This window comes from Myxine glutinosa, chromosome 8 (genome assembly GCF_964187855.1).
Source record: "Myxine glutinosa chromosome 8, kmMyxGlut1.1, whole genome shotgun sequence".
In the NCBI taxonomy this organism is placed as follows: domain Eukaryota; kingdom Metazoa; phylum Chordata; class Myxini; order Myxiniformes; family Myxinidae; genus Myxine; species Myxine glutinosa.
The window spans coordinates 9,076,627-9,100,048 of NC_136268.1; the positions used below are offsets into that span (position 1 = coordinate 9,076,627).

Below are 23,422 nucleotides of genomic sequence, written 5' to 3' on the forward strand. Positions count from 1 at the left end.
GTTTATTACCCATCTGGTTTATTACACCTTTGAATGTTATATTCTTATGACATAACCATGCTTCCTATTTGTGCTTCATTTCCTCCCACTCCCAACAGGGAAGAAACTATTTGGTGAAGGATACAGTGGCCTTGAGTACGATTACCGGGGCCTTATAAAGCTCTACAATTCTGTGGGGAACCTGCCAAAAGTGTTCGAATACCATGAGATCCTGGCCAACTGGAATCGGCTACGTGACCATCAGTTTGAAGTCACAAACGCACTAGAAGAAGTTACAAGAGCTGAGCAATCGACACAAATGGTCATCCTTTCGTTCCTCAAACGCTAAGCGATGCAACATCGATGGATGTGTTGTTTCGCGAAGCCTTGCCGGCAATTCCAGGTTCCCAATTTGTGGGTGAGTCCTGGAAGTGGACGATTTTTGCGTCACCGACGCGAGACTTTTCCGACTTGCTTTGAGCAGTCCTTGGACTCGAGCGTTACTGTGAAGCGTCCATTTCTTCCGACATACCGTATGGTGTTTGATTTATTAAATGTCCGAACTCATTTCCAACAACTGCTCGGTTTGCTTCCCCCACTCAGTGCTCGTGGACTCGATTTGAGAAATCAATTTTCATAGTCCTGAGGCCGAGCAACAACACGGGCCCTTTAAAAATGGAACTACATTTCAATTCAGCTTTGGTCATCTCCCCAGCTGATGTACAACTCCCCACAACATATCTTCAAGTCGACCTACGAGCTCGTAACAAATGCTGAACCACAATGTTTAGCGGACCAGGTAACAATAGTCTGGGTTGCAGTGGGCTCGTTATTTTGAACACCACAGATTCCAACAAAAGGCTTCGATAAAACATAGTAACATCCTCACCATGATGAAAAAGAATTGTGGATACAAGTTTGAACAGCTGCAGATATTGATTATGACGGCAGAAGCAGCAGCCCCAGGGGGTTGAGGAGTCAATTTGCCTCAGAAGGATCAGTTCCATTAAGTGTTTAAAATGTTACAAATTGGATGCATTTTGTCTCGCTGTGATATTAGCCAATCATCATCATCCACATTGCTGTGATGTGATGTGCACGTGTACTCTATCCATCTTCTGCTGGATTCTTGGGGAAACAACTCGTCTCCAGTTATCAACTGTGACCAATTTGTGTAACTCACCTCCATTCAGAATGGTCAACCCTGTTATCACCTGCCAGGCTCACCTCATCGTGCAACTTGTACAGGGCACACCTGCACTGCACCAGTTCCTCCAGCCCTTCTTATGCCGTCAGTAGGTTTAAGTTTAAAACAAGTAGATTTACATTTGCTTCCTGCCACTGGAGATGACCCGGCTGTTGGTACAATCAAGTTCACTTTTTAATTTCAGCTTACTCCCTCAAACGATTTATTTGCACCATGTTGCATTGGTGTCGATTCTTAAAAAGGAAACAAAATAAAGCATAAAGCAAGCCCTGTGGCCTGGTCTAATCAGACATGCACCTTGAATCAAGTACAAGCAAACCGTTAGATGCTAATCAGATTTATTTTGCTGTAACAAAAGATCTCAGATGATTCCAATCTGCAAAACAAAGCGAGATGGTAAATCACAAAACTGATCAAATATTCCGTCTGCACAAAATACATTCCTTTCCTTCAATCATAAGTCGAAGAAAAGTCATTTACGCTGCAACACGCAGCCGCTGGCAATAGCTCACCTACTCAAGGGCAAGTCAAACAAAAAAAAAACATTTTCATTAAATAATAAATAAAAAATTTAAATTAATTATTGACATCCAATTATACCTTTGGCCAATAGTGAAGAAGAAGAAAATAAAATCCTGCAACGTACATCTTGCACCATTTAATGCACAACAAATGCTGCCTTTGCGTGCAAATGTCCTCCAAACCCACCATTTACTATTGGTGCGCAATCGAGGCTGAAGGTGACTGAGTGGTGCGAGAAATGCTCATTCCACTCGACTGCTCAGAATTGGGACTTTTCCACATTCGACACAATCAACAAAGCCACGCCTACTTTTTGTGCCATGTCGAATCGGTGTTTAACGATAAATGGGCGTTCCAGAAGCGAGGACAATTTCCTGTCCACGTGCAAAAGGAGGAAATTGCTAATTTAAATTGGTTATTTTTTACTATATTTCATCAAGCTCAAATGCCCTGCGGATCACTCGGACGACATTTAGATATTACAATGGGAAGCTTTGATTTGAGACAAAACGAGGAATCTGGTTCAAACTAAGACCAAAACAATCACCATTATAAACACCAGCATTCGGTGACTCGATTAAGATGGGAGGACGGAGGGGGGTGGGGCTGTGCATCAGGTGTTTTCCTTTGATTTCAACATTGCTGTTCTGAGCTGAGAATAAAGTCATCATTTACACAGCACGTGACCCCTTCCCCCGACCTCCCAACTCCACCTTTCAAGGACCAAAGCCAAAAACGCACAATTACTACTGTATTTACCTTGTTGGCAACATCCAGGGCATCAAAGTCAGGAGTCAGGCGTACGTAGGCCTTCTTCTCACCATCAGGCCTGGAAATAAAACATAGTCAGACTTGGTTGTGATTAGAGTCAGCCATCTTGCCCACCACATGCATCCTCCCCTACCCATAATTCCTCCCCACATCCCTGAGGTCCACGTCCCCCTCTGTTTTGTCCCTGCCGTTGCTCTTTGCCCCCACTCGCTCTCAACTGTTCCTTCTGTTCTGTTGCGTCCCGATACGTTCCGTGTTCTAGCTTTCTACGAGCCTCGACTTTGGATAGAAAAAATGACAAATCAAGTTCGTGGTATTTCCAGAGGATAAAAAAAAGTCCTCAAACTGCATCACATCCCAGGTTAATTTGCTTGGGGTAAAGTTCAGCCAATCGGGTTATTGCTAAAGGCCCTACAAAACACACAAGGGGCCGTACGAGGACAAGAAGGAATCCACAATGACCTGATGAGGGTGTTTACTTTCATGACCCCGATGTTGTATAGCTTTTTCACAGCCAGCTTGATCTGGTGCTTGTTCGATTTAACATCCACAATAAAAACCAGAGTGTTGTTGTCTTCAATCTTCTTCATCGCTGCCTCTGTTGTCAGGGGATATTTCACAATGGCATAATGGTCCAATCTGGAAAAGGGGATGGAAGAGGATGGGGCAGCCGTGAGACCGGAGCAAGAGCCAAGCTCAATACAGTTTGTGGCTGCAGTTCAACACAGAAGGTCCATCAAACATCAAAACTGAAAAGCTTCACAAATAAGCAAATTCGGGAGAAATATCAGGAAGAATAGGACTTTCAAATAAAAAGAACAAGAGAGTGAAACACCACAACCCAAGCCCAAATTAGCACACAAAATGCACACACGTGGACTAACCCACCACCGTTAATCAACTCCCACCCCCCAGAGCACAGCAAGAGAATTAAACCCCAAAAACTCACCCAAACCAGACTGACTAGTGCAATGGTTAGAGCGTCTGCTCCATGTCTGGGAATTGCATTCAAATTCCAGCCAAGTCGTACCAATGACTTTTGAAATGGTGCATGCCGCTCCTTTGGTTAACACTCAGCATTTCAAAGGTTAAGAGCACAGGTAATCCCCATAGGTAGGCAGCCGTGGGGGAGGAGGAAATCCTTTAGGAAATGCTCCCTTGAGAAAACTACGTGACGTCGCGAGTACCCAGAGTGCCCTGGGAAGTGACGGCACTTGTCCAAAGCTCAGGGGTTGTGTCTCGCCTTTTTAAACACCTAAATAATCAAATACAACCCCCACGGGCCTTCTCCAGTAGAGCAAGAGGAGGAGCCACCAACTACTCCCCCGCCATGCAGGAGATTGAACCTTCAATCAACAACACCACCACTCCCTCCCCCAGCTTAACTCGGCAAACTAGAACGGCACTCGGTAGAGCGCATACCTCCCCAAGCTGAACACTTTACGTTTTCTATCCACCGATAGGCCGGATCCGTATCGGGACCTGAACCTAAATTGCATCGGTTTGTTCTTGTCGCTGAACAAACTCACCTAGTTTTGTCATCCGTCCACAAGTTTTTGAAATATCATGCTGTACACTCGGACCCCGACATAATAGGGGGGATACGTTCCTGGAAAATGCCGAGAATGTTGAATCCACGAACGTGGGGTCATTGTTTGAATTGTGGGGTGGAGAGGTGTGTGTGGGGGGGATGTTATTTTATTTGTTTTTATACAAAGTAGAGGCTCATGTAAGAGCTAACAGATAAAACACAAAAACATAAACAGAGACACATAAAACATAACAAGTCAAGTGAATCCACTTGGATTCCGCCCAGGTTGGCCTTGGTTGGCCAGGTTGGCCAGGACCCAAATGACCCAGAGGACCCAAATGACCCAGAGGACCCAAATGACCCAGACATCTCTGATGACTGGGTCCTCTGGGTCATTTGGGTCCTCTGGGTCATTTGGGTCCTCTGGGTCATTTGGGTCCTCTGGGTCATTTGGGTCCTCTGGGTCATTTGGGTCCTCTGGGTCATTTGGGTCCTCTGGGTCATTTGGGTCCTCTGGGTCATTTGGGTCCTCTGGGTCATTTGGGTCCTCTGGGTCATTTGGGTCCTCTGGGTCATTTGGGTCCTCTGGGTCATTTGGGTCATTTGGGTCATCTGGGTCATTTGGGTCCTCTGGGTCATTTGGGTCCTCTGGGTCATTTGGGTCCTCTGGGTCATTTGGGTCCTCTGGGTCATTTGGGTCCTATATTCCTATCCTATAACATATATATCCTATAACCTATCCTATATATATCCTATATCATATAACATATATCCTATATATCCTATAACATAACATATAACAAATATATCCTATATTATGTACTAGCGAGCGGCCGCGTACCAGCCAAAGGGGTAGCCCATGGTTAGCCTAAATATAGATTTGATGACGTCATGTTTACACATCTGAGCGACAGAAACTGTCTACACATCTGAGCGACAGAAACGTCTACACTGTTGGAGCTTCACTTTTGGAGAGACAGAAATTCCCAGGCAAACGCTATAACGCACCAGGTTTACAACCTGTGCGTTAATAAAGGGAGACACAAAAGCACAACAGTAGACAACAAGGACGTCGTTAAATCTGTGGAAGGGAGAGGGCCGGGGTGGGGGAGTACACAGTATAAAACAAATGAACACAACTAGGACTTTCAGGGGGAAAAAAAAATTCAGGATTTACTCAGAACTTCAGGATTTTATTTTTTTTAACTCTTCATGCATCGTCTCTGCTCGTGGAAGAGCTATGAGACAACAAATCAGGACACAACATAGCAAAGGGAATAACAAGGAAAGGGGAAACGACAGGGCGGAGGGAGAAAATAGACAGACAAACAAGGGATGCAGGTAACGATGAGAGGTAAGGGAGAACACAAAGGGCGAACAAGGTTGATCCATAAGGAAAGATTTGTGGGGGGTTAGCAGGTGCATAAAAGATCATGATTTTGGATGGGGATGACTTGAGATGATGGTGAAATGTCTTGAACCGGGAGGAAAGAATAAGATCAAAGAGTATGGAAGGTGGTTCCACAGGTGGGGAAAAAAGAATAAATGAGTGGAGATGAGCAGTTTTACTAGGAGGGGGTTGCTACTGGACCACGTGTGTCCTGCATATACGTGAGCAGGACAAAGCAAAGAGAGGGCAAAGTGTGCAAGTCTTGGCAAGGCACCACCAGGTTTTCGAGGAACCACGGCCCTGCCCCTCTTCACCATGGTTGTACCCCTCCTCCTCACCCCCACTGAATGCACATGGGGGGCCAAATCTTCCATCCCCACTCTTTCCTGCTCCCAGATATGTCAGGGCAGTGCAGCCACAGTCAGAGAACGATTGATCTCCATCGGCCATTCTACTCCCCTGTGTCCCTCAATCCCTACATCTCTATCTTGGATCTAGGCCCTGGCATCACAAAGATGGGAAAGGGGTGGGGGGATACACCATCTTGGAATGCGGGGATATCTGAGTCACTCCCAGGCGATCGATGGGTCGTCTCCATATCTTTGGCGTGTTCGAGAGAACCGTTACATGGCTATATGGACAATCTCCCATGCACCCCCCCCCCCTCCCCATCTCCATTTTTATCCTCTCTGTTGCCAACAACTCTCCATTATCAAGACAGAGATCTGTAATCTGGTGGTGAAAGAAGGCCTCATTCCAGTGGATTAGGAACCGAGTACCCTCGTCCCTCTACACAAGGGGAAAGGTGACCCTCTGGACTGTGGCTCGTACCGAGCGATAAAGTTATTGGAGCATGGAATGAAGGTATTGGAAAGGGTGTTGGAGAGGAGGATAAGGAAGAAGGTGAAGATCGACGAAATGCAGTTTGGATTTATGCCAGGAAGAGGAACGACAGACGCGCTTTTTATTGTGAGGCAGTTGCAGGAGAAGTACATGGAGAAGAGGAAGAAGTTGTTTCTTGGGTTTGTTGATCTGGAGAAAGCATTCAATAGGGTTCCACGCGAAGTATTGACATGGGCATTGAGGAAGTTACGAGTGGAGGAATGGTTGATCAGAGTAGTGATGGCGATTTACAAAAGAGCGCGCACAGCTGTAAGGACGAAGGACGGGAAGAGTGGTGAGTTTGAGGTGAAGGTGGGAGTGCATCAGAGGTCGGTACTAAGTCCACTACTATTTGTAGCTGTGATGGAGGTGCTGGCTCGGAACGTAAAGGAGGGTTTACCGTGGGAGTTGTTGTATGCAGATGATCTGGTGTTGATTGGTGAGAGTATGGATGGACTGAAGGAGAAGATGAACAAGTGGAAGGAATGTATGGAGGCAAAAGGTCTGAAAGTGAATATCGGAAAGACTAAGGTGATGGCAAGTGGTAAAGCATGTGGTGAGGTGGAAAGAACTGGGAAGTGGCCCTGTGCTGTGTGCAGGAAGGGTGTCGGAGTGAATTCCATTCAATGTACAATGTGCGCTGAGTGGGTTCATCAAAAATGTAGTGGTCTGAGAGGGTCATTTACCAGTGTGGCAGCTACATTCAAATGTAAGGTGTGCACAGAGGGAGCTGCAGATGGAGGTAATGTTGAGTTGGATCTTGGAGACGGCGTGAAGCTGGAAGGTGTGAAAACATTTTGCTACCTCGGAGACATGCTGAATGGAGAAGGTGGATCAGACTCGGCAACGGTTGCTAGAGTGAGATGTGCATGGAAGAAGTTTCGGGAACTGAGTGGCGTGCTGATGAGGAGGGGAATGTCGTTGAAGCTGAAGGGAAAGTTGTATGCTGCATGTGTGAGAATGTAGAAGGGAGTAGAGGATGGGGAAGACCGAGAAAGACTTCGCTAAAGATGGTGGAAGAAGAAATGTGGGCAAGGGGGTTAACAAGGGGAGATGCAGAAAATAGGGCAAAATGGAGAAGATCGTCATGGGGCCCACAAGGCTAACCCCTGCTCTAGCAGGGAAAATGGCCTTAAAATGCCTGTTGTTGTTGTTGCCAACATCTATCTCTCCCGCTCACTTGTTTCTTCGCGGAGCGCTACGTCGTGGAAACTTTGGCTGCCTCCGGAGTCGCAGTGTCTTTGGCCGGTGAAAGCTTGGAGAAACTCGCACTTTCTTCTTGCGGTGGCTGTGAACCCCCTTCAGCACAGCTTTCTTTGCCTTCAGCGCCTTCGACTTTGCTTCCGTCTTGGCTGGAACAGCTGCAGGTAATAAAATACAAAAACAATTTGTGAAACAGCAATACAAAGTTGAAAACACTTCCTGGCTTTGAAATGCTTGACAACAAAAAGCAAGTTTTATACAATTCACTGCAATCATTGTTGTTCCTTATTCACTCTCAACACAAACCCACCAAATAAAGGGCTGTGGAGGATCATCAAATATGCAAATTAGCACATTAGGCTATGCAGATGCAAGCGCATGGACACACAGATGCACACGCACTGACACAGACACCCAGATGCACGCGTACTGACACGGACACACAGATGCACAGTGCACATGCACGGACACACAGATGAACATGTACTGACACGGACACACAGATGCACACGCACTGACACGGACACACAGATGCACACGTACTGACAGGGACAATCAGATGCACGCGTACTGACAGGGACAATCAGATGCACGCGTACTGACACGGACACAGAGATGCACACGCATGGACACACAGATGCACACATACCGACACGGACACACAGATGCACGCGTACTGACACGGACACACAGATGCACAATTGCACATGCACGGACACACAGATGAACATGTACCGACACGGATACACAGATGCACGCGTACCGACACGGACACGCAGATGCACGCGTACCGACACGGACACGCAGATGCACGCGTACCGACACGGACACGCAGATGCACGCGTACCGACACGGACACGCAGATGCACACGTACCGACACGGACACGCAGATGCACACGTACTGACACGGACACGCAGATGCACACGTACTGACATGGACACGCAGATGCACACGTACTGACACGGACACGCAGATGCACACGCACGGACACGCAGATGCACACGCACGGACACGCAGATGCACACGCACGGACACGCAGATGCACACGCACGGACACGCAGATGCACACGCACGGACACGCAGATGCACACGCACGGACACGCAGATGCACACGCACGGACACGCAGATGCACACGCACGGACACGCAGATGGACACGCAGATGCACACGCACTGACACGCAGATGCACACGCACTGACACGCAGATGCACACGCACTGACACGCAGATGCACACGCACTGACACGCAGATGCACACGCACGGACACGCAGATGCACACGCACGGACACGCAGATGCACACGCACGGACACACACATTTACTAATCTATAAATATTGGGTTCATCACAAAGCAACAATTAACACGCACCTTAAACTGCTATAGCTATTTCATCAAACACAAAACTATAACGAAACAAATTTAAAAAACAAACTTTGTAATTACAAAATCAGCTAAAGTGTTGTTTCCTATTTTGGAACAAAGTTCAATGTAATCTCAGTAAATGGAAAACCTGGTAACTTTGTTTCGTATGAGACTCAGATTTAAAGGTTATTGGGATGAATGCAAGACGGGGTTGTGTAGTTCACATCAAACTTGGCAAGACGGGATTGTGCAGTTTACAAACTTGGCAAGACGGGGTTGTGTAGTTCACATCAAACTTGGCAAGACGGGGTTGTGTAGTTCACATCAAACTTGGCAAGACGGGGTTGTGTAGTTTACATCAAACTTGGTAAGACGGGGTTGTGTAGTTTACATCAAACTTGGTAAGACGGGGTTGTGTAGACTGTAGTTTACATCAAACTTGGCAAGACGGGGTTGTGCAGTTCACATCAAACTTGGCAAGACGGGGTTGTGCAGTTCACATCAAACTTGGCAAGACGGGGTTGTGTAGTTTACATCAAACTTGGTAAGACGGGGTTGTGCAGTTCACATCAAACTTGGTAAGACGGGGTTGTGTAGACTGTAGTTTACATCAAACTTGGCAAGACGGGGTTGTGTAGTTTACATCAAACTTGGCAAGATGGGGTTGTGTAGTTTACATCAAACTTGGTAAGACGGGGTTGTGTAGACTGTAGTTTACATCAAACTTGGCAAGACGAGGTTGTGTAGTTCACATCAAACTTGGCAAGATGGGGTTGTGTAGTTTACATCAAACTTGGCAAGACGAGGTTGTGTAGTTCACATCAAACTTGGCAAGACGAGGTTGTGTAGACTGTAGTTTACATCAAACTTGGTAAGACGGGGTTGTGTAGTTTACATCAAACTTGGTAAGACTGGGTTGTGTAGTTTACATCAAACTTGGCAAGACAGGGTCGTGTAGTTTACATCAAACTTGGCAAGACGGGGTTGTGTAGTTTACATCAAACTTGGCAAGACGGGGTTGTGTAGTTTACATCAAACTTGGCAAGACTGGGTTGTGTAGTTTACATCAAACTTGGCAAGACTGGGTTGTGTAGTTTACATCAAACTTGGCAAGACGAGGTTGTGTAGTTTACATCAAACTTGGCAAGACGGGGTTGTGTAGTTTACATCAAACTTGGCAAGACGGGGTTGTGTAGTTTACATCAAAGTTTGATCCAAGATATTGAGTTCGAATCTAAATACAGGGATGTGTAGTTTACATCGCACCTAACACTATAGTAACACTAGCACTAAACAGGCCCAGAACACGTGGCCTGCAATGTTGAATCCAATCCTAGGTACGTGCAATGTTGAAAATACCAAAATCAAGAAAGATGGAGTTTTCGAGAAAGCAAAATACATAATAATAACAACACACTTAACGTGGATTAGTTTAAGAATGATCGAAAAACACTAAGTAGGCAAATAGGTCTAAATATAACCCAAGCTCACTCACCAGAATATACAAGTCACCTCAGACTCAAGGCCTAAGTTCTGTTAACGTGCAATCCCAACCCCCAACTTTTCATCAAATAAATAAAAGCAATACGAGGTTAAACAGTTGCACAGATTTGCAGTCAATGGTCAATGGATTGAATCAGGAACGCGTGTAATACCTTCCTTCTTCGCTTTGGGAGCCATGTTGGAGAGAAGAGAAAATCTCGCGAGAATTGGAAATATCACGAAAAGGCGAATATCGCGAGAATGCCACGAAAACGCGAACATCGCGAGAATACCACGAAAACGCGAACATCGCGAGAATACCACGAAAACGCGAACATCGCGAGAATACCACGAAAACGCGAACATCGCGAGAATACCACGTAACAGAAAAATATATAATAGTACACACAGAAAACTATAAACACATTTTACTGTCATGCCCTTTAAAGGGTGGAAGAGTTAATAAAATTATATTGTATTCTACACGGAAGGAGGATACAAACAACAACAACAACAACCACCACAGCCCCGACGTTGATAGCAAAAACAACCGACTATAAAAGATTCTCTTTTCGCATTTTACTTCATTTTATATCCTCATCGAGATTCACATTCACAGATATGAAAATATGTTTGTGAAATGCCATTTGCTGTCTGAGTTTTGATTAAAGTGCAACAAGTCAAAGCATCAGCGAAGCGACGGGCGCGAGGGGTTCGCATGCCCCATGGACACAGACTACAGAGGACGTTTCGTATCAGGAAAACGCGAAAAAAAACACGAAACATCACGAGAATAAAATAAAAATAGGATCACGTGTCCTGTAGCTCACTTGGATCAGGAGTAATAATGTAAGCCACAGTCAATGACGTCATAAATATATTATACACCGCTCTTTTCCTATTCCATCTCCAAGCGCTGCATGACGTCATCGTCGAGCACCGAAGGCGGCCGGCGATGACGCGCACTGAATACGACTGGCTCTAGGGGGGAGTTCGTGTCCATCGCAAATGTACGAAGTCACCCATGATTTTATTGTTGTACATATCAAGGCCTTTCAAAAAAGTTTGGGTGACAGGCCCAAATCTGTATACGTTTTGCTACAGACCCCCCACGAAGATTCTCGCTTACCCCCAACTAAGTATACATGAGAAAATCTTAATTTCTCAATATCTCAGCCAATACACATCCAAACCTAACAAACAAGGTGTCTATACCCATGTTTTCAGGATCAAGGATTATGATAAGGTTGGTTTTGTTATGATTGGAGTCATTATGATGTCATAAATATGCAAATTAGATCCAAAATCGGCCTTAAAATGGGTCATTTACTCGAATAATAAATATATTGAAGTGTGGTGCTGCGCACACACAACTTGCTTGCCAAAGAGGTAGGCCACAACGCGTTTGTGAAAACAAAAGAGTTTATTTCGAAAGCTCGAACTGCAGCACTGGGCGGGCCGCGGGCTCAAGCTTACAGCCCGCATATATGTGCCGAGGCCACGCCTAGTCCCCGGGCGTGGCCGATCGGTCGAAGGGCGGGGCATGTGCCATCGGTCCCCGCCTGGGCGCTCACGCCACCCACTGGTGCGCGGAATTATTGCCCCTTGTGCCCGCCACACGCGCCCCACCCAGAATTCCCGCGCACCTGAAGGGTGAGTTTGCGGGGAAGCCGGATGACCCGGCCGAAACGCCCCCTGGCGATGGGTGCGGGGCTGGGGGGTAGCGGGCCGGCGGGGCTGGGGGGTGCCGGGGGTCCGACCACCGGGGGGCGGCCTCGACGCGGAGGCAGAGCTGCTGGCGGGGGTGCCGGGGGTCCAGGCGGCCTCGGCGTGGAGGCAGAGCTGCTGGCGGGGGGTGGTCCGGATTGAGGTGGGCCGGCTTGAGGCGGCCCACGGAAATGCGATCCGGGACACCGCCGATGTCGACCGTGAAAAATTTGTCCCCGGTCTCCAGCACGCGGAAGGGCCCGTCGTACGGGGGCCGTAGCAGTGCCCGGTGGGCGTCGTGCCGGATGAACACGTACTTTGCCGTGCGAAGCTCCGGGGCGACGTGGGAAGGCGGGCAACCGTGGTGTGCCGTTGGCACCGGGGCAAAGCTCTGGCACCGGCGCTCCGCCCTTCAGGGCGAACCTGAAGGGCGGAGCGCTGTTGCGCCGCGGACCAAGGAGCCGTGGAGTCGGGGATAAATTCACCCGGTACCCGCAGTGGTTGCCCGAAGACCAGCTCCGCCGAGGACGCGCGCAGGTCGTCCTTGGGCGCCGTCCTGAGGCCCAGCAGGACCCAGGGGAGTCTGTCGACCCAGCCGCCGTCGCAGAGGCTGGCCCGGAGCGCGGCCTTCATGGAGCGATGAAAGCGCTCGCACAGGCCATTGGCCTGGGGGTGGTAGGCCATGGTGCGGTGTAGTTTCACCCCGAGCCCTTGCGCCACCGCGGCCCAGAGCTCCAAGGTGAACTGGGGGCCGTGGTCGGACGAGATGTCCGAGGGGGCACCGAACCGGGCAACCCAAGTGGCGATAAAGGCTTGCGCCACCTCAGCTGCAGACGTCGCCGCCAATGGGACGGCCTCCGGCCACCGTGTGGTGCGGTCGACCATGGTGAGGAGGTGGGTGAACCCTCGCGAGGGGGGCAGAGGTTCCACCAAGTCGACGTGCACGTGGTCGAACCGCCGCTCGGGCACCGTAAATGGGTCCAACGGTGCCTGGGTGTGGCGGCGGACCTTTGCGCGCTGGCACGCGAGGCACGTCCTGGCCCAGTCGCGGACGTCCTTCCTGAGGCCATGCCAGACGAACTTCGCCCCGACGAGTTTCTGGGATGTCCTTGCGCCAGGGTGGAACAGGCCGTGGATGGCGTCGAACACTGGGCGCTGCCAGCCAGCGGGCACGATGGGGCGAGGCCGGCCGAGGGAGACGTCGCATGGGTGGGCCGTGCCCGCGGCGTCGAACGGCACCTCGGTGACACGGAGGCCCGTGACGGCGGTCCGCAAGGCCTGGGGCCGGGGTCGGCGGTCTGGGCCTCTGCCATCCGGGCATAGTCGACCCCGAGGTGGACCGCGTGCACGACGGACCAGGAAAGGCAATCCGCCACCGGGTTGTCCTTACCCGTCACGTGACGGATGTCCGTCGTGTACTCGGACACGGCAGAGAGGTGGCGCTGCTGCCGTGCCGACCATGGCTCGGCGACCTTGGCCATCGCGAACACAAGGGGCTTGTGGTCAACGAAGGCCATGAACAGGCGGCCCTCCAGCAGATGGCGGAAGTGTTGGACCGCCAGGTGGAGCCCGAGCAACTCGCGGTCGAAGGTGCTGTACCGGCGTTCGTGCGGGCGAAGCTGCCGGCTGAAAAACGCCAGAGGTTGCCAAGCACCACGCACCCATTGCTCGTGCACCGCGCCCACCGCATAGTCCGACGCGTCGGTGGTGAGGGCGATCGGTGCATCGGGCGCCGGGTGCGCCAGCATGGTGGCATCGGCCAGAGCCAGCTTTGCGCCCGCGAACGCCGCGGCCATCGGCTCCGACCATGCGATGTCACCTTTGCCCGGCTTGCCCCGAAGGGCCTCGTGCAAGGGGCGGAGGAGCCGGGCGACGTTTGGCACGAAGCGGTGGTAAACGTTTACCATGCCCAGGAACTCCTGGAGCCCCTTTATCGTGCGGGGCCACGGGAAATCCCTGACCGCCTCCACCTTGGCCGGTCAAGGGACGGTCCCGTGCTTGGTGATGCGGTGCCCCAAGAAGTCGATGGTGGCGACGCCGAAACGGCACTTGGCGGGGTTGATGATTAGGCTATGCTGGCCCAGGCGTTCGAAAAGCGTGCAGAGGTGGAGCAGGTGCTCCTCCCGGGACGCGCTCGCGACTAGGATGTCGTCCAGGTAGACAAACAGGAAAGGTAAGTCGCGCAAGACGCTATCCATAAGCCGCTGGAACGCCTGAGCCGCATTCTTCAACCCGAAGGGCATCCTTAGGAATTCGAAGAGGCCGTCTTCGGGACGTCGTCCGGTTGGACGGGGACCTGATGGTAGCCCCGGATGAGGTCCACCTTAGAAAACACGGTCGTGTTAGCCAACCGGGCGGAAAAGTCCTGAATGTGTGGGACCGGGTAGCGGTCGGGGGTGGTGGCATCGTTGAGCCATCGGTAGTCCCTGCACGGCCGCCATCCCAAGCCGGGCTTCGGCACAATGTGCAGCGGAGAAGCCCAAGCACTGTTGGAGCGCCGTACGATCCCCAGCCGCTCCAGCGTGGCGAACGCCGCTTTCGCCACGTCGAGCTTCGTGGGCTCGAGTCGGCGTGGCCGGGCATAGACCGGCGGCCCTGACCGTGGGGATGTGATGCTCCACCCCGTGTTTAACGGCCACCGCTGAGAAGGTGGGCCGTGTGAGGGCCGGGAAACTGGCGAGGAGGCGGGTAAAGTCGTCCGCTGCCGGAAGCGTGCAAACTAAACTCGCCGGGACGGAACCTTCCAGCAAGCCGCTTGGCAAGCCGCTCGGTGAGCCGCTCAGTGAGCCGCTCAGTGAGCCGCTCAGCGAACAAGTGAGCGAGCTAAAGGTTTCGGCCTAGACGAGCCGTCTGAGCTTCACGTCGACCAACAACCCATTCGCACATAGGAAGTCCGCACCAAGCAATGCCATTGGCACGCTGGCGGTCACGAACGACCATTGAAAGCGCTGCCCTCCACACCGCAGGGAGAGGCAGCGCTTCCTGAATGTGCGGATGGGTGTACCGTTGGCGGCAAGCAATGCGGGGCCCAGGCCCGCGGTTCGCTTGTCGGACGTGGAGGCGGGGATGACGCTTACCTGTGCTCCTGTATCGCAGAGGAAACGGCACCCGGACACGGTGTCCGTAATGAACAGGAGGCTGCCGGAATGGCCGACGCTCAGGGCCGCTAATGAGCGACGGCCCAGTCGTTTCCCGACTTGTGAAAAGAGCATGGCGGGCGACACGTCCTAGCCTTGTGGCCGAACCTGGCGTGGTAAGAGCACCAGGCTTGCGGCGGCGGGGGCGGCGGCGACCGCGGCGGCCGCGGTGTTCTCGGCGGTGGTGGTGGTGGGTGGGGCGCGGCAGCGGCCACGAGGGACGCTGTAGCTTCTGCCCCGGGATCCACGACAGCAGCACCGTAACTCGACCGCGTGTCGCAAGCCGCGAAAAACTTGTCGGCCTCTACGGCCAGGGCACGGGGTTCCTTTATTTCGGAACCAGCCAGCGCAAGGCGTACCTGTAGAGGTAGGTGGCGTAGGAAAAGCGCCCGGAATAAGAAATCCGGGCTTTGGTCACCCAGCAGCGACAGCATAAAATCCATCCGCATGGATGGTCATGTGTCGCCGAGTTTGGGAAGGTCCAGGAGGCGGTCGGCCCGTTCGATCTCTGTGAGGCCGAACGTGGCGATGAGGAGACGTTTGAGCGCCTCGTACTTGTGGTCGACCGGCGGGTGCCGCAGGATGGACACGACTCGGGCGGCAGTGCCGGGCCCGAGGGAGGCGACCACGTGGTAGTAACGGGTCTCGTCCGCCGTTATGCCTCGAAGCTGAAATTGAGCTTCGGCCTGCACGAACCACACGTCGGCCTGTGCTTCCCAAAACTCTGGGAGTTTTACTGCGACGGCGTTGGTGGCCATGGCGCGTTTGGTAGTCAGCGACGGCTGAACCAATCGGGGTCACCAGTGAAGTGTAGTGCTGCGCACACACAACTTGCTTGCCAAAGAGGTAGGCCACAACGCATTTGTTAAAACAAAAGAGTCTTTATTTCGAAAGCTCGAACTGCAGCACTGGGCGGGCTCGAGCTTAGAGCCCGCATATATGTGCCGAGGCCACGCACTATCACGAGGCCACCACGAGGCCACCCACCCACGCACTATCACCTTCCGTAAGCTAAACGCTCTTTCACCTACCTCATTCTCATCCACCCTCTCTGAAAAAATGTCCACTTCTCCCTTCATTGACCTCCACACCCCTTCCGACCTCACTGACGACTACAACCACACTCTCTCCTCCTGCCTTGACCAGCTTGCGCCTGTAAAAACCAAAACAGTTTCTTTCACCCATTCTGCTCCCTGGTTTACCCCTGAACTCCGCCTGATGAAAACTCGTGCTCGCCAACTTGAAAGACTCCGCAATAAAACGGGTCTCACAGTTCACTCCCAAGCCTACAAGGACCACCTACAACACTACAAAGATGCCCTCTCCCGCGCCCGCTCAGCCTACTACTCTCAAATTATCCACTCTGGCTCCGGAAACCCAAAAGCACTCTTCTCGACAATAAACAAACTCCTCCGCCCCTTGAACACCACCACCCAGTCATTCACAGTAGACAACTGCATCTCCTTCCTCTCTTTCTTCCAATGCAAAATTGACAACATCTACAACAGCTTGACGACCGCCGCACCCGCTCCCCCTCCAACCACCTGCCCCCCCTTGTCCTGCCATCCCCTGTCTCGGTTCTCCCCAATCTCCCCTACTGACCTCTCTGAACTCCTCATAGGAATGAAAACTGCCACCTGCACTCTTGACCCCATCCCCTCCAGCTTTGTCAAGGCCTCCCTCCCTGCTCTCTCTCCACTTATCATTGCAACAATAAACTCCTCCCTGTCTACAGGCATTGTCCCACCTTCCCTCAAAATTGCTGCTGTTACCCCCATTCTAAAAAAACCTGGTCTAAACTCTGACACCCTAAACAACTTCAGACCCATCTCCAACCTACCCTTTCTGTCAAAAGTTTTGGAACGCGCTGTAGCCACTCAACTCAAACATCATCTCTCTGCCAATAACCTGTATGAAACATTCCAATCCGGATTCCGCTCCAACCACAGTACTGAAACTGCTCTCCTCAAAATCACCAACGACCTTCTCCTCTCCTCTGACGCTGGCAACCTCAACATTCTCGTCCTCCTCGACCTCAGCGCTGCCTTTGACACCATCGATCACACCATCCTCCTCACCCGACTTGAATCCACCTTTAACGTTACCGGCACTGCCCTCTCTTGGATTAAATCATACCTCTCTGACAGACGCCAGTTCATCTCCATCAATAACTGCAAATCCCCCACTGCTCCCCTCCCCCAAGGTGTCCCCCAAGGTTCAGTTCTTGGCCCCCTCCTCTTCATCCTTTACCTGTCCCCCCTCGGTCACTTAATCCGCCGTCATGGCCTCCAATTCCACTGCTTCGCCGATGACATCCAGCTTTTCATCTCCACCAAGTCCGTCTACACCGACACCCACTCTATCCTGACAAACTGCATCACTGAAATAAAATCCTGGCTTCAAATCAACTTCCTCAAGCTTAACTGTGATACATCTGAAATAATCATCATTGGCCCAAAAACGCTCATAAAATCCACCCATAACTTTGCCCTCAACATCGACGGTATCCCAGTATCCACCTCCCCTCACATCCAGAATCTTGGCGTCATCTTTGACCAAACCCTTTCCTTCGACAAATACACTAAACAGATCACAAAGACAGCCTTCTTTCACCTGAAAAACATTGCCCGTCTCCGCTCATCCCTCTCCTCCACGGCTGCAGAAACCCTCATCCACGCCTTCATCACCTCCCGTCTGGACTACTGCAATAGCCTCCTCTATGGTTCACCCTCAAAAATCACCAATAAACTCCAATACATTCAGAACTCCGCTGCCCGTCTACTCACCCATTCCCGGACCCGTGACCACATCACCCCCGTCCTTTACAAGCTTCACTGGCTCCCCATCCCCCAGAGAATCCAGTACAAAATCCTCCTCTTGACATACAAAGCCCTCCATAACCTGGCCCCATCCTACCTGGCTGACCTCGTCTCCAGACACACTCCCACCCGCAACCTCCGCTCTGCTGGTACCAACCTCCTGACCCCCTCCATCCGGACCAAATTCAGATCCTGGGGGGACAGGGCCTTCTCCATCGCTGCTCCCACCCTCTGGAACTCACTACCTCACACCATCAGAGACTCCTCCTCACTCACCACATTCAAAACATCACTAAAGACCCACCTGTTCAACACTGCATTCAACATTCAACCCACAGCATTTAACCCCTGACTATCTCTTCTCCTTCTCCCTCCTTTTGCTTTAAATATTTCCCTATTGATTCTTGTCTTTTTGCAATTGTTGTTTTCATGTATTGTTATGCATTATGTTTTCCACTCTGTCAAAGCGCCTTTGGGCTTCTGGAAAAGCGCTATACAAAATAAATGAATTATTATTATTATTATTATTATGTTTTCATGGACAAGGATCATGATTGGTCTATTTTAATTTTGATTGGGTAAGAAACTATGTCAGTTATTAGTTTAAGGGTGTCCATCACGAAATTGGTGTTTTTTTTTTTTTTTGTAATTGGTACATTTAAAGGACTTCCTTTAACGAATCAACCCGTTACGTTGTAATCCGCTTTTTTCTTATCTTTTCAGATAAATTCTGAAGACGAGTCCAAATCAACAATCAGCAATGGAGTCTGTACGGCGTTCAGGGTCCGGAGCTGGTGATTTTGACCAGACAAAGTGTGTGAGTTGTCAACAGCCAACGCAGGAAAATTGATCAGCACAACCAATGGGTGTAAACGAATACGGGAAGCTCGTGCCACACGAAATGACTCTGTCATTGTTATGTATTATTGCATTGGATTAACCGGAAGGCGGTCATAGAAAAGGCGGGGCATACTGCATGGCAGAGGAAGCTGGGCCTACGCTGGGCGCTTGTGGTTTTCCCAGCTGCGCAATAAACGACCGATGGTGCAGTCAAACTGTCTTCCCAGCCTGATACATTACATGGCGACGAGGATCGGATTCTGGTGAACGCATGCAAAGCAAGCTGAGCTATTGCAGTTAGCTGTTGGCCTACCAACTCGTTATTTCACGGCATACGCGACTTGATCACCATGTCCTATGGCCGGATTGACGAGTTCAACCCGCGCGAAGGAAGCTGGGAGGCGTACATTGAGCTTCTACAGTATTACTACCAAGCTAACGGCATCGAGGATGATGCCAGGAAGAAAGCAATCCTGATGTCGGTATGCGGCAGCGAGACGTTTACTATTCTGAAGAAACTCGCCATGCCCAAGACCACGATGGATTTAACACACGCCGAGCTTGTCGCAGCTATGAAGGAGCACTGCGAACCTACACCCTCAGTCATTGTGAGTCGATTCAATTTTTACATGTGTCGCCAAACCTCAACGCAGTCCATTTTGGCATTCATAGCTCACCTGAAACACCTTGCCTAGCATTGCCAGTTTGGTGCTACATTCGACGACATGCTAAGGGACTTGCTCGTAGTGGGAGTGGAGCAAGATCGAATTCGCCGGCGCCTACTTGCTGAACGGACTCTGACATTTTCCAGTGCAAAGGACATTGCTATCGCAATGGAGTGTGCGGACAAAAATGCTGCAGATATTGCACGCTCCATCACTTACCAGCCTAGAGCTGACCTGTCTTCTGTCAATCGTGTGGGACAACATCCGACCAGAAAATCCGACGCCAAAACCCCTGGAAACTGCTTGGCAGCTGGTGCTGGCAAAATGTTTCCGCTGAAATGGGGAGCATTCTCCCACTACGTGCCGTTTCAAGAATGCCGCTTGCAACTACTGCCACAAGGTGGTCATATCGCCTCTGCGTGCTTGTCTCGAAAACGGAGGGAAAGGAGAGAGGAATGCAAAACCCACCTCCTTGACTCAGAGCATAACCAAGAAGATGTGACTGATGGAGACAGCCCTAACAGCCACAGTGTTCAGTCGTATGACCTTTTCCACACAAAGTCTGGCAGACAGTCCACTCCAATACTGGTTATAGTAGATATAGACGGACGGAACGTGGAAATGGAGATAGACACGGGTGCTGCCGTCTCACTCATGAGCGAAGCTGCTTTCCGTAACCTGTGGGGGAATTGTGAACAACCCAGCCTCCATTGGTCCCCGATCCAACTCACCACGTATACTGGTGAGTCAATACAATCCCGCGGGTCGTGTGATGTCACAGTAACCTACGGAAACAACACTCACCAATTACAACTCTTGGTCGTCCCTGGGGATGGACCCACACTTCTCGGGCGAAACTGGCTCGATGTTGTCAAACTCAATTGGGAACACATCCACCAACTACAGGCTTACAAGCCAGCAACTGTACTGCAGCACCTCCTCGTGAGATACCCGGACATCTACAATGATGAACCCGGGACATTGAAGGGCTTCACTGCCAAGCTCAACGTTGAGAAAGATGTGTTACATTACAGTAACAAAACGCATAAAACTGATGCCAGCCGAGAGTGACTTCTTCTATCATGTTTCAAACGAGTGCTACAACAAGTACACCAATGCAAATCTGCTCAGACACATCCAGAAAGGAGGGAAATCGCAGAAAACACCGCTGTCCTCAGAAGAAACTGTCAGTCCACATGGGGTTGCGACTCGTTCTCACTGTGCTGTACGTTCACCTCCAAATCCTGCAGATGCGCGAAGCGTTAACTACTTGATGAACTGCATCATTTGTGACAAGAAGTCATACAAACGGGACTTCACAAAATATCGTATATCCGAGTCGAATCGTGCTACTTCACTTTTACAAGCAGAAAACTTCTTCCAGGATGACATTTTCAGTCTAATTTGTGACCTCCAGGATGAGCGTGCAGTTTTTACAGCTGACTTGTATTTTCACAAACCTTGCATGACATTATACCTCCAAAAGTTCGAACATGCTTCACGTTCAACTGGCGAACCACCGGAGCTGAACTCTAAGCAGCGTGCATGGGGCGATGTCGTGTCTGAGTTAGAAGAGGGACTGACAAGTGGCAATGGTTATGAACTCAGAGCGATCAGAGACCGATTGAATAGACTTGTTGATGACGAGCATCGATTTCGAAATATAGACGTGAAGTTTTTTTTTTTTTTGAGACACTTTGGTAGTAGCATTGATTTCACATATCCTGATGAGGTGCGGAAGTCTAACAGTCGACCATACTCAGCCAGCTATGCATGGACATTGGACAGTAACGACTGGCAGTGTATAAAGATTCACAATAGTACAGAACATTACTTGCGGCACCTGCAGTCCACAGTTGAGGAGGCACATCTCCGCATACCCATGCATGTCCTTGATTGTCTCCAGGCAGGTGACAAAACCTGCGTTATCTCCAACGATACAGATGTGATAGTTGCCCTACTGTTTTATGTGCCCATCTTTCTTCAAGAGGGACTGAAGGAACTGTGGGTACGGACAGGGAGAGGCACCACCACCCGTTATGTGCCCCTTCACATTCTGCATGCACGGCTGGGTCCTGATCTATGCACAGTCCTTCCAGCACTACACAGCCTCACGGGGTGTGATATCACCAGCAAGATTGGTACCAAGAAAGCGGCCCTCAAGGCTGGCCCTGAGATCCACTTGCAAGGATTTGGCACAACGGCTCCACTAACTTCTGCAACGATTCAGCATGCAGAACAATATTTGGTGAATGTTGTAGATGCTGGGAGCAAGTCCAGCAATTTCCAAGAACGTCGAGCAGATCAATTTCACTTCTCTAAATCAACCTCACATCAGAATCTGCCACCGACAAGTCAAGACCTTGAACCTCACATCTATCGTGCATTCTACAATGCATACACCACTATGCATGCCCTAGAGCCTAGATAGACGACTCAACGTTGGAACAGGAGACCTTGATCCAGTGGATTACGGATTTGCACTTGAGAATGGGCAGCTTTTGCTATCAACATCATGGAAAACCCTGGAGGCACGTTGGTGCGTGGTCAATGTGGCAAATGCGCTCGTGTAATGCGCCCTCGTCGAGCAGCCCTGGTAAAATGTTCTGTGTTCTGCAAATGCCAGAATACGGAAAACTGTAAAAATCCTTACAACTGAGATGATACATTAGACTCTGTTATGATGCTGACATCTTGGCTGTCATGGGTACAGTGAGTGCACAGCCGATCAAGAGCCTGTACGTTATGTGTCTTTGCTATAATTTTGATATAAATAACTTTTCATTTACGTGTTTAATATCAATGTTGTTTTGTTACCTTAACATTTTAACAATAAAATGAGATTCTTCAATAATGATGGCTTCTAATTAGCATAATTAACGTATTATTGATACAGTTTCTTACCCAATCAAAATTAAAATAGACGAATCATGATCCATGTCCATGAAAACATAGGTGTGGATTCATTGTACATTGAGCTGTTAGGGTTAGGGTTGGATTCATTGTACATTGAGCTGTTAGGGTTAGGGTTAGGGTTGGATTCATTGTACATTGAGCTGTGGTGCAAGTGGATCGAGGCATGAGGGAAAACAAGATTTTTCAGTTTTGTTTTCAATTAATTTGAATATCAAAAGATGGTATGTATACTCATTCATAACCCAAATTATGATGCTAGCAGTCACCCTAGATAGTTTTAAACATTCCAATCAATGTGTGCATGTTCAATGACTACTTTAAGAGGCTATGTTAATCATATATTTATTATTCGAGTAAATGACCCATTTTAAGGCCGATTTTGGATCTAATTTGCATACTTATGACATCATAATGCCTCCAATCATACCAAAACCAACCTTATCATAATCCTTGACCCTGAAAACATGGGTATAGACACCTTGTTTGTTAGGTTTGGATGTGTATTGGCCGAGTTATTGAGAAAATATGATTTTCTCATGTTTGACGATCCGACGGAGGGTTCACGGACGGGCACCCTCTATAGACGCCGCCATAGTTGGGAGGCGTCCGCTTCATTCGGCTTGCTCTCCAGCGGTCAGATTACATGCAGTTACCGGGCTCAGTTCACTTTGCCGAAAGAATATCGTTGCAAAATATATTTGTTTGTTAGATTCATCGGAGAAGATGGAATCGTGGACGATACCACCGGTCCACCGAGCTATACGACCGGTGAGGTGACGGTGTGGCGGCCCGCGCAGAGGTGGATTCTGAGGGAAGAATCCATGTGGGGCGGCAGTGATACACCTGCCGTGACCTGGCCATATGGAAGAGTCGATGAAGCGATAAGGAGCCGGTGAGGCGGCCCGCGCGAAGGGACGGAGGCCCAGTTGGGTCTGCCAGACGAGTTGCGACCCTAGTGATCAAGGAACTTGGGGCTCGGCAGCGGCCACTCGGGGCCTAGCCGTAGT

General features: G+C 50.1%; 2 protein-coding genes across 4 annotated transcripts in view; one reads left to right on the top strand and one right to left on the bottom strand.

Annotated features, from left to right (window-relative positions):
• Window positions 1-3,059, top strand: part of APPBP2 (amyloid beta precursor protein binding protein 2) — a 41,007-nt gene extending 37,948 nt beyond the window's left edge. For all 3 annotated transcript variants that reach the window (XM_068123958.2, XM_068123956.2, XM_068123957.2), the window contains one exon: window positions 99-3,059. In XM_068123958.2, the coding sequence (XP_067980059.1) occupies window positions 99-328 (230 nt within the window). In that variant the 3' untranslated portion in view covers window positions 329-3,059. The remainder of the gene's footprint in view (window positions 1-98) is intronic.
• Window positions 1,508-10,626, bottom strand: RPL23A (ribosomal protein L23a). The gene is made up of 5 exons (XM_068123961.2): window positions 10,505-10,626; window positions 7,463-7,643; window positions 2,942-3,118; window positions 2,468-2,537; window positions 1,508-1,562 (listed from the first exon to the last, which is right to left on the bottom strand). The coding sequence occupies exons 1-5, from the start codon at window positions 10,611-10,613 to the stop codon at window positions 1,548-1,550; spliced, it is 552 nt and encodes a 183-aa protein (XP_067980062.2). The 5' UTR covers window positions 10,614-10,626; the 3' UTR covers window positions 1,508-1,547.
• Between the last annotated feature and the right edge of the window lie 12,796 nt (window positions 10,627-23,422).

Excerpts from the sequence above, each read along its gene's own strand:
- RPL23A (XM_068123961.2), bottom strand. The coding sequence starts at position 10,613 with ATGTTCGCGTTTTCGTGGCATTCTCGCGATATTCGCCTTTTCGTGATA. Across the intron at positions 7,644-10,504 it reads TCCCAAAGCGAAGAAGGAAG|CTGTTCCAGCCAAGACGGAA; the intron begins GTATTACACGCG and ends TATTACCTGCAG. Across the intron at positions 2,538-2,941 it reads AAAGTAAACACCCTCATCAG|GCCTGATGGTGAGAAGAAGG; the intron begins GTCATTGTGGAT and ends TTTTATTTCCAG.